We start from the raw sequence: 12642 nt of genomic DNA, 5'->3' as shown, positions 1-12642 counted from the left end.
ATAAGTGGAATGTTACAAAGGTGTAAAGTTATAAAGGTGGAAAATGTTACAAAAGTGGAAGTTTGTAACTGGAAAATGTTGTATACATTAGAATATTGCAAAAGGGGAATATGTTTACTATGGTGGAATGTTACAAAGGTGGAAAATATTACAAAGGGTAAAAAGTGCTACAAAAGTAGATTTGTTACTAAGGCAGAAAATGTTACTAAAGTGGGAAATGTTACTAAAGTGGAAAATGTTAATAAAGTGGGAAATGTTAGTAAAGTGGGAAATGTTACTAAAGTGGGAAATGTCGGTAAAGTGGGAAATGTCACTAATGTGGAAACTGTTACTAAAGTTGGAAATGTTAGTAAAGTGGGAAATGTTAGTAAAGTTGGAAATGTTACTAAAGTGGAAAATGTTAGTAAATGGAAACTGTTACTAAAGTGGGAAATATTAGCAAATTGGGAAATGTTACTAAAGTGGAAAATGTTACTAAAGTGGGAAATGTTACTAAAGTGGGAAATGTTAGTAAGGAGGGAAATGTTACTAAGGGAAATATTACTAAAGAGGGTAATGTTACTAAAGTGGGAAATGTTATTAAAGTGGGAAATGTGACTAAAGTGGGAAATGTTGCTAAAGTGGGAAATGTGACTAAAGTGGGAAATGTTACAAAGTGGAAAATGTTACAGAAGTGTAACGCTACAAAGGTTTACTAGTACATAAGATACACCATTTTAAAATGAACACAAATGAAATGAATTCTTGAGTATAATATATTACTCATTAGGTCTAAATGTATTTTAAAAAATCCAGTTTTAATCATCAAATTTGAGTGGAGTATATTAAAAGCAGGCTACTTTTTAAATTAGTTTTTGAAAGGAGTTGAGAAGATGAAACTTTTACTAAATGAAGAAATATTTCTGTGATTATTGTTTTGGACATGTCTTTAAAGTTGTCAAGTGAAAGTTCATTATTTTATAGAATGTATATGTTGTAATAGACTGAGGTGTACTTTTGCCTTAATTTTGCATTTCGCCTGAAAGAAAGTTTGTTTTGTTGACATTTGATTCGCTTTATCTCATTCCTATTCACACATTAGTATTTTTGACTAAGAGGTGTGTAAGGTGCATATTTAATGTACCAGAAATTATTACCCGGTACCTTTATACCAGCTAGGTGGAATAGTTACCTCAAGTATTATGTTTAATTATGGCAGACATTTGGACTGAAATGGATCTAAAGAACAATTGAAAATGAATATTAATGTTAAAGTAGTAAGTAATGTTCTTGTCTAGACTGAAACCTAATTATGCAAAGTACTATAAGATGTATTACACAGGCGACAAAAGACAAACTGGAATTTGACATAACACATTATCTCAAAGAAGAAAACTCTACAAAATTGTAAAGATTGTAAAGTAATTTAAATTATTTAATAATTTTCTAGATTTCAGATTAACAAAAATCACTTTGTTCAAAATTACTTAAATTGTTTTATTGTTTCTTCCTATTTGTGATAATTTCTCATGTAAATATGATTTTTCATTTAGGGTCATCAAGTGCAATAATATTATACCTTTCTTTACTTGCAAACTGGTTCAGTCACAGTAAGAAAAGAATAAAAAGTTATTTCTCTTTGATTTCAATATAATTCATCTTTTAATCATTTTAGGTCCTTTTTCTTCAATTTCATTTTGCTGTTTGTTTTACAATAACATGGTAGATGAGGTGTAGATAATACTACCACATCGAAAGGAGTAAAACGATGAATAAGCACTTAGTTGCAACAGAGTCCTGGGTTTGAACATCCATATTGCCAGATTTTGTGTTTATCTGAATAGTGCGTTATCCCTATAATCTATGTAGCTATCTAACTGTGACAGGCATTGTCCTGGTTCTTCTCTTGCATCTAGCATTAGCAGATCTGGGTCTATGCCTTTAACGTGACATTATTAGTACAAGAGAGTACACTCTGTTCTGAACCAGTGATGCATGGCATATCAGGGTCTATGCTATTCACATATTTTGAGTAGAAAAGAGTAGACTATGATCTGAATAATCAATACTGTATGGCAGATCAGGGTCTATGCTGTTCATATACTAATAATAGAGCAGAGTTGACCCTGACCTGCATAATGTATGACAGAATTGGGTCTTCACTCTTTACAGTTGGTCCATATAACAAAATCTTTTCATCAGAACTGAAATGCACTCTGTGTAAATTGATACTCCATCATCAGTGTTAAGAGTACTCTGTAAATGGTAACTTATCACACAATGAAAACAGAACTAAGTCTTTCTACTTCACAAAATGCACAACAATGCAATTTGGTGAACAAAAAAGTTAGTTTTAAAATCAAAGTTCCTAACTAAATAGAGCTTGCACAACTTGGTTTTTGCATTATTAGCAGTAATGGATCTTTATCATATGCATTCATATTTAGGAATGAAAACTATTTTGCATTGCTTTTTGTACCCTACACATTAAGAATATTTTCTGTAATCTAAAATTTGATTTATCTTCACTAGTTATTAGGGAGCACTGGTCTGTAAATAGGCTTTTGATAATGGTCTTGATTATTATCAAAGTTTGTGTTTTGATGCAGGCCAGCACCTACCATCATATTATGAATGTTTTGTAGAAACATCTAGACAGGATACATTATTCTATCTTTATCTACTTAAAGAAATATGCACGTAGATAAAATTTTTAAACCAATTCAAGTCCTCAGGGGGCTGGTTTAATTAATTTCTAGATAATCTTCATGCCGATTGGTGGTTATATCATTTTTTAAGTATAGACAACATTTACATTGACTGTATTTATATTAACTTTGTTGGTGTATATTTCTGACATAGAATTTGTTAAGAGAGTGTTCATAAATTAGTAGTTGTGTATTGGAATTACTTAATAATATTATATCAATAATAATGTCATTAGTGGTCATACTGACTTAATTCCTTTGGGAAATGAAGAATTGAAAGACAAACTCTTTTTAGCTGGCTTGCTGTTTTCTGTATAGAGCACTTCCTCATGATAAGGCTGTTCATTATAACATGTTTCCTGTTATAAAGCCCTTTGTTGTAACATATTTACTACTTTAAGGCCCATCATTATAACACATTTTCTGCTATAAGACCCTTCATTCTAACTCATTTCCTGCTGTAAGACCTTTCATTATAACACATTTCCTGTTATAAGGCCATTTATTATAACATTTACTTTTATAAGGCCCTTCATTAAAAGACATTTATCATTATAAGGCTTATTTATTACTACATATTTACTGTTTTAAGGCCCTTCATTATATCACATTTACAGTTATAAGGTCTGCTTCGTTATACCACATTTACAGTTATAAGGCCCTTCATCATAACACTTTTCCTGTTATAAGGCCCATTTATTACTACACATTCACTTTTATAAGGCCCTTCATTATAACACATTTACTTTTATAAGGCCCTTCATTATAATACATTTACTTTAATAAGGCCCTTCATTATAACACAGTTTCTGTTATAAGGTGGGTATGGTCATTGATCTCCCTATTTCAGTGTAACACTAAACTTGTATCATGTATTTCATTATAACAGTGGTCTCTGTAAGACAGTATAAAGGTGTCTGTAATTGAAATGAAGTCTTTAAATTAGTATTGTCGACCCTTATCAACTGACTTCCAGGACCTTTGGTTCATCACTTCTCAAGGTTTTGTCCTTCTCAAAAGTAGTCACTTACAGTTTCAGCTAAAGTTGAATTTAGGAAACTATATTGAACATTTGTCATTGGTAGGTAAAGATATAAAGAGGTATCATTTTGATATGCTAGTAAGCATAGAGTGACAACATTCAAGCCATTTTAAAGTTGCCTTTTACTTTCAAGGACTACTTATGTCTGAAAACGGTACAATTTTTTTAATAATTATTACTTATGAATTGTTTTGAATGAAAATTTAGAAAAATCTCCATATCAAAGTATAAATTTGATGAAAAATATGTAATCAGTCTACCTGTACAGGTCTCAGTGAGTTAATGAAAATGTGTACCATATATACTAACATATAACATACAAAGCTGAAATGTGTACCATCAATACATATAACATACAGAACTGGGAACCATGTATGTATGGTACCATCAAATCATGTAGCATGCAGAACTGTGTTCAGTGTATGTACAATATCACCAAATCATATAATACACAGAACTGTGAACCATGTATGTATAATACCATCAACTCATGTAACACTCACAGAACTGAAATGTGTATGTATGGTACCATCAAATCATGTAACACACAGAACTGAAATGTGAATATATGTGACCATCAAATCGTATAAGACACAAAGAACCGTGAACAGGCAATGCATGGAACCATCAAATCCTTTAACACATACAAAACTGTGTACAGTGTGTGTATGTATGGTACCATCAAATCCTTTAACACATACAAAACTGTACAGTGTGTTTATGTATGGTACCATCAAATCCTTTAACACATACCAAAATGTGTATGTATGTATGTATGTATGTATGTATGTATGTATGTATGTATGTATGATGCCATCAAATCCTGAGGCATATACAAAACTGTACAGTGTATGTATATATGTATAATACCATCAAGTCATGTAACACAAAACTGAACAGTATAGTCATACATGTATGTATGGTACCATCAAATCATATGTAACAAACACAAAACTGAACAGTGTAGTCCTACACATGTGTATGGTACCATCAAATCATGTAACACACACAAATATGAACAGTGTAGTCCTACATGTATGTATGGAACCATCAAATCATGTAACACACACAAAACTGTACAGTGTAGTCCTACACATATGTATGGAACCATCAAATCATGTAACACACACAAAACTGTACAGTGTAGTCCTACATCATCGTATGATGTAGCATGAAGATCAGTGTTATCACTGTTCAGACATGTTCATATTGAACAATACAATGCTCTTTTTCTAATGCTAGATTGATAATGGATAAAATTAAAGTCTAGCCTTCCAGCAAAGGAGTAATTACATGGAAGCTTAAAATAATACAAGTTATATTCATCATTTCAAAAAGAAAATCATTGTTCTTGTATTCAGATTTAGCAACATGCATGGGAAAAACTCCAAAATTTTTTTTCTTCAGTTTCAGCTATCAAATATCGTTGGTCAGCTAGAAGAAAAGCTGCACATTGCAGACATCAGCTACATGAAAACTGGACAGTGTGATGTGTGCAAGATACATGTTGGCCATCTTAAACATGAGGCGGTAGCAATGATAAAGGGGATCATCCAGGCACAGTCAGAATCTTCATCCAGTGCTAACATACCTGCTCTAGTAGGCTCAATCAACTTTACCTCCTCTCCAAGAACCAATTCTACCTCACCAAGGTAACCTTTTCTTACCTGTCTCTACTTAGTAACAAGCAGGCAGTTGTCATACATGTTTTATATCTGAGGAAAGCATGCATAATTGTGTTGTCTTAATGAGAACAAAATCTGTTTTGTATAAACGGGATGTGTCATTTGAATTACATACAGGATGCAATATTTTTCTGCATTCATTCTAATAACCTTCCCTTCAACTGTCGAGTTTTTTTTATGACTTGTTCACCCCACCATCATTTCTGACTCTGGGCATGTACAATAGGCCCAGTGTACACTTTTGCCTGTCATTAAAAGACTTTTTACTCTGGGGTGTTTCCACTGTATACAATGTAAGACATTAATCCTGATATTTATGATGGGAATGGACCAATTTTTAATGCTAGTAGATGCTGCCTTGCACTACATGCCAATTTTCCCAGAATATCTTACATGCCTGACAGTCAGTATTGACACTGCTGTACATACTTGGCAGTCCTGACTGACACTGCTGCACATACTTGACAGTCCAGATTGACACTGCTGTACAAGTTAGAGTTAATTGCTTTTGTCGGTCTGTATCTATTTTGACGCCTTTGTCCTCATGGAATCAAAGCATGGAACAATCAGCTGGATGCTCTTTCAAGATCTGTTGACATACATTTTAATTAGTAGGAATGCGATGGTAGCCAAGGAATGCCAGAGTCATTTGAAGTAAGGTAAATTTCTTTCTCACAATGAAAGTGTCTGATCTCACAACATGCTATACAGCACCATTTCTACTGGTAGTAAGACATCCTGAGCTGACTTGTAAGCATGTATATATGGTATCACTGAGTATCCAAAGAGGTGAAAGAGACCCTACTTATAAGTGTGTACATATGGTAGCTATCAGTATCCAAAGAGGCGAAAGTGACTTTACGGACCCATGTTAGTGAATTTCTTGTAATGGATTTTTTTCAATACATTCAGCATTGTTTACCTAGTTTCTGTTTCTCTCGGTGGTTGAGGTGGGGATGAGAAGGGGGGGTGAGAAACAAACATGAGTCATGTTCATGGAAAAATTGTGTCCTCAATATAAAATAGATCAGTTTGCTTAGGAAAAGATTGTTGTTGTTGTGAGTTTAACAACATTTTTCAGCACACATTAGGCTATACATGGCAGCCAGTATTACTGGTGGAGGAAGAGCTTGAAAACCCCAGTAAGAACTACTGACACACGGGAAGCTATCGGCAAGCTTTCTCACATATCTACATAGGCTGAGCCTAAGACTCAAACCCACATGGGCAGAGATGAAATAGCAATTGGTAAAGTTCCTGAGGAAAGGTTGGCAGGTTGTGTTGAGTTGGCACTGATAAACATACATACAGACAGACAGACAAAGCAATCTAGTATTGTTTGATTCACATATAGGTATTTATACATCAGACCACTTTAACATATTTGATCCCATGTTTGTACAAGAGGTATTTAATACTTGTAGTATCATTACAGGTTGATAATCCCTGTAGTACCATTACAGGTTAATCACTGTAGTACCATTACAGGTTGATAATCCCTGTAGTACCATTACAGGTTGATAATCACTGTAGTACCATTACAGGTTGATAATCCCTGTAGTACCATTACAGGTTGATAATCCTTGTAGTATCATTACAGGTTGATAATCCCTGTAGTACCATTACATGTTGATAATCCTTGTAGTACCATTACAGGTTGATAATCCCTGTAGTACCATTACAGGTTGATAATCCTTGTAGTACCATTACAGGTTGATAATCCTTGTAGTATCATTACAGGTTGATAATCCCTGTAGTACCATTGCAAGTAGATAATCCCAATAGTACCATTATGGTAGATAATCCTGGTAGTACCATTACAGGCAGATAATCACTGTAGTACCATATCAGGTACATAATTTCTTTAGTTCCATTATAGGTAGATAACACTGGTCAACAGTGAAATCATTACTGACTTGAAAAGGCCCTAATCTGTAGTATTTTGGTGTGCCGAACACGAATATAACCGTGAAAAATTTGTATTGGCTCTCGTTTTGAAGATATTCATATACCTCATTTTCTATGTTTCACTGTGTAAATTTCTCCAGTAGGACTGCAGCAACATCCAGAATAATGATGTAACATTGCATAATACCATCATGCTCACATCATCCACAGTTGATTGCATCATTTTCTGATGCAATGCAATACTAATGCCATGCGGCTGCTGAAGTAAGTTGACGTCAGCAGTGTACTATACATGTGTAGGCCTATTATACTAATGCCAGGCGGCTGCTGAAGCTGACGTAAGCAGTGTACTATATAAAGCCCAATCAGATAGGTTCAGCATTTAAAATATTTTAGACGTTGTGCGAGACAGTTCAAGCTACTGTTACATAAAACTTATTATTTTATCCATTTACGTACAATAAAGAACAGTAATGCCTCGAAAGTGTGTTAATACCGCGGACAATTTTTGCTATATTTGTGGGGAAGTGACATTTGCCAACCAGAAGAAAAGTATCAATTCTCAAGTGAAGAAGGCATATCATCTTTACTTCGGATGCAAGGTTGGTGACCAAGACAAGCCTTGGGCTCCGCATATATGCTGTGCTACATGTACAACACAGCTTTCACAGTGGTTGAATTGCAAAAGGTCATCAATGCCGTTTGCAGTCCCAATGGTGTGGAGAGAGCCAAGCAACCACCTAAATGACTGTTACTTCTGCTTGGTTCCTCCTCTTTCCGGCGGAATAACGAAGCGAAAGAAGTCGAGAATAGTCTACCCAAACATTCCGTCTGCATTGAGACCAGTTCCACATGGTGAGGGACTTCCTATTCCAGAACCTCCAGCAGAATATTCTCTTGATTCATCTGACGAAGACAAAGGTGAGTCGACCTGTTCTTCTCCTGGTCCATCAGCATGCAGTGATCCAGATTTTCACTGTGGTGCATCATCAACCCCACACAGAATAACACAGGAAGAACTAAATGACCTGATTCGTGATTTGGACTTATCAAAGAACAAGGCAGAATTGCTAGGATCAAGACTCCAACAATGGAATCTTCTAGAAGAAGATGTCACAATTACTGCATATCGAAAGCGCCACCAGCAATTGGAGCCTTTCTTCAGAAAGGAAAGTAATCTGATATTCTGTTCCGATATTGAGGGCCTCATGAATGCTTTAAAAATCACTCATGACCCACAAGAATGGAGACTATTTGTGGACTCTTCGAAACTGAGTCTCAAGGCTGTGCTTTTGCACAATGGAAACATTCTTCCATCTATTCCAGTAGCGTATGCTGTCCACATGAAAGAGACATACGATAACTTAAGGCAGCTACTGAATTCCATTGAGTATAACAAGTACAGCTGGCACCTCTGTGGTGATTTGAAGGTAGTTGCCCTTTTAATGGGACTGCAGCAAGGATATACAAAATACATGTGTTTCTTATGCGAGTGGGATAGCCGAGCAAGGGAAATGCACTACATGAGGAAGGAATGGACTCACAGGCAGAATGTAGCCATTGGAGAGAAGAATATCCAACACCCAGCTCTGGTTGAGGCTCAGAAAATCTTGCTACCACCCCTTCACATCAAACTAGGTTTGATGAAGAACTTCGTGAAAGCCATTGACCGGACTTTGCCAGCATTCCGATACCTGCATGAAAAATTCCCTCGACTCAGCGAAGCAAAGATTAAAGAGGGAGTTTTTGTGGGTCCTCAGATTCGAGAGCTTTTCAAAGATGACCGGTTCAACAACTTGCTGGAAGGTGACGCGAAACAAGCATGGAATGCTTTTCGCCTAGTTTCTACAAACTTCCTCGGAAATGTTAGGGCAGAAAACTATAAGGAACTAGTAGAAGACATGTTGATGAAGTATAAGAAACTTGGCTGCAATATGTCTCTAAAGATTCACTTCCTTCATTCCCATTTGGATTTCTTTCCTAGCAACTGTGGTATTGTTAGTGATGAACATGGCGAACGTTTTCATCAAGATATCGCAACAATGGAACAAAGATACCAGGGAAAATGGTCCACTACAATGCTGGCTGACTACTGCTGGACACTCCTCAGAGATGCTCCCGAACAGCTGTACAAGAGACAGGCGAAGAAATCTAAGATGTAGTCAATGACTTGATTTTTTATAGGTAGGCTATTACAGTTGACCTTTTACTATTGGAATGCATTTCGTTATGTAAACATTAATTTCTTGCAGATTACAAAAAAACTGGAGCCAATTTTGCAATTTGACTGTCATATTCGTGTTCAGCACATAAAAATTGATAAGAATTGACTAATTTTATTTCAGTAACATGACTTTTGTAAAAATTTGTTGTCCAGTGTAATCCATGAAGTACCATTACCATTAGATAATTCCTGTAGTACCATTGCAAGTAGATAATCCTAGTAGTATTACTACAGTTAGATAATCCTAGTAGTACCATTACAGGTAGATAATCCCTTTAGTACTACTACATGTAGATAATCCCTGTAGTACCACTACTGGTAGATAATTTCTGAGTATTACTCAATTATAAGTGTGCAAACCGCATATATCCAAGTGTCCATGCAGTTTGTTAAGTAATCAAAAGATCAAACAATATAGGCCCTGATCTGCCAGGACATTACACAATGGCAGATCAGGGTGTATGTTTACAGTTAAACCCAATATTTAGGCAAGTATATAAGGCATGTATACATACTTTGTCCATACATGTACATACTTTGTGGAAGGTCCTTATCTGTGTGGATATGTGATCTTTGATAATACAGTCATGTGGGGAGACAGTAATGGTAGGCATTTGAGTCTGCAATAAACTAGATAGTGTATGACATCAGAACACAGTTTGAACACTGAATTACAAGGGGGTATCAATACAGTGATCTTCTACACATGTTCCTGAGCTTTGATCATGTTGAACAGACATGACAGTTGTAGGAAGCAACAAGGTGATCTGTTAATCATATGGAATATGATAGAATTACCTCACCTAAAGCGTGCATTCAGAAACAAAGAATTTAGATAGACTTGCAGTTGCAGTTGAATCAGGCATTGCTTGATAAAAGATTCTAGTTTGATTTTAAAGTCAGAATGAACACACACACACACACACATTCATAATGTGGTAAAATTTGCAAAACAGTTGTCCATTACTCAGGGAAATATGGCATTGACAGGTCAGAAAACTACATCTGTATCATGAGATAGTGATTATGCTGTCATCAGCATGTTCAACATGATTATGCTGTCATCAGCATGTTCAACATGATTATGCTGTCATCAACATGTTCAACATGATTATGATGTCATCAGCATGTTCAAAATGATTATGCTGTCATCAGCATGTTCAACATGATTATGCTGTCATCAGCATATTCAAAATGATTATGCTGTCATCAGCATGTTCAAAATGATTATGCTGTCATCAGCATATTCAACATGATTATGCAGTCATCAGCATGGTCAAAGTGATTATGCTGTCATCAGCATGTTCAACATGATTATGCTGTCATCAGCATATTCAATATGATTGTGCTGTCATCAACATTTTCAAAGTGATTATGCTGTCATCAACATGTTTTAGTGAAGTCATTCAATCCCATTCTTTGAAGGACAGGAATAGTGAAAATGCTATTTTAACTGTACTGTTTTCCATCTGTAGACAGTCTCTTCTTTCAACTTGATCCACATGTAGACAGTCTCTTCTTTCAACTTGATCCACATGTAGACAGTCTCTTCTTTCAACTTGATCCACATGTAGACAGAATCTTCTTTCAACTTGATCCACATGTAGACAGAATCTTCTTTCAACTTGATCCACATGTAGACAGAATCTTCTTTCAACTTGATCCACATGTAGACAGTCTCATCTACTATGGGTGTAGCCAGTAACTTGTAGAATGACATCTGGTGTCTTTTTAAGGACAAGGACAGTGAAAATACTCTTTCCTTTTAGTAACCATTTTTAGACATTGAAATGCATTAATACTGTTAGCAACCATTTTTGGACATTGAAAATGCATTAATACTGTTAGTAACCATTTTTAGACATTAAAAATGCATTAATACTGTTAGTAACCATTTTTAGACATTGAAAATGCATTAATACTGTTAGTAACCATTTTTAGACATTGAAAATGCATTAATACTGTTAGTAACCATTTTTAGACATTGAAAATGCATTAATACTGTTAGTAACCATTTTCAGACATTAAAAATGCATTAATACTGTTAGTAACCATTTTTAGACATTAAAAATGCATTAATACTGTTAGTAACCATTTTTAGACATTGGAAATGCATTAATACTGTTAGTAACCATTTTTAGACATTGAAAATGCATTAATACTGTTAGTAACCATTTTTAGACATTGAAAATGCATTAATACTGTTAGTAACCATTTTTAGACATTGAAAATGCATTAATACTGTTATTAATCATTTTAGACATTAAAAATGTTAATACTGTTATTAATTGTTTTTAGACCTTGAAAATGCATGAATACTGTTAGTAACCATTTTTAGACACTGAAATTCGTTGATACTGTTAGTAACCATTTTTAGACATTGAAAATGCAGGAATACTGTTAATAACCATTTTTAGACATTGAAAATGCATTAATACTGTAAGTGACCGTTTTTAGACATTAAAAATTCATTAATACTCTTAGTAACCATTTTTAGACATTAAAAATGCATTAATACTGTAAGTGACCATTTTTAGACATTGAAAATGAATTAATACTGTTAGTAACCATTTTAGATATTGACATTGCATTAATACTGTTGGTAACCATTTTTAGACATTCTTGCATGCAATAGGTGTAGTAAATTTATTTCTGTAATTCTTTACATTTTAGCAGCACTATATGGTCATTATTGTGCTGATTTGCCATTAAACTCTAATAAATATGTAGAAGATATCTAATTTTTCTTCTTATTATATAATTTTTAAAGGCAAAAGCCACCAATTTGAATGGGTTTTCTTCATTCTACGCCATTGCAATTAACAGCTGCTTTACTATATCGATAAAAAGAAGTTCAAAATTTAAAAGTAATTTTCGGACATTGATGTTTTCAAATTTAGCTTGTACATACTGTTCTTCATAATGCTGAATATTGATGCAAAATGAAGAAACTATTGAAAATTCATAAAAATGAAATATAAATGTGTTTTTTTTGCGGGGGGGGGACTGCTGTAAAGAGTTGTTGGCTTTCTGCTTGAACTTGTCAAATTTTTTAAAATAAATTTTGCATTAAATTTATCACAGTATTAGTCCTAT

General features: G+C 34.5%; 1 protein-coding gene across 1 annotated transcript in view; it reads left to right on the top strand.

The window, feature by feature from the left end:
• The window catches only part of LOC149808382 (uncharacterized), a 425114-nt gene that overhangs the window by 248784 nt on the left and 163688 nt on the right, over nt 1–12642 (top strand). The window contains exon 4 of the mRNA XM_089968015.1: nt 5137–5381. Within this exon, the coding sequence (XP_089824141.1) occupies nt 5137–5381 (245 nt within the window). The remainder of the gene's footprint in view (nt 1–5136; nt 5382–12642) is intronic.

This window comes from Sinohyriopsis cumingii, chromosome 1 (assembly GCF_028554795.1).
Source record: "Sinohyriopsis cumingii isolate HCF-2022 chromosome 1, ASM2855479v2, whole genome shotgun sequence".
NCBI classification, from domain to species: Eukaryota; Metazoa; Mollusca; class Bivalvia; order Unionida; family Unionidae; genus Sinohyriopsis; species Sinohyriopsis cumingii.
The sequence above is the reverse complement of the archived record's forward strand: the minus strand, read 5'-3'. Positions and strand labels throughout refer to the sequence as shown.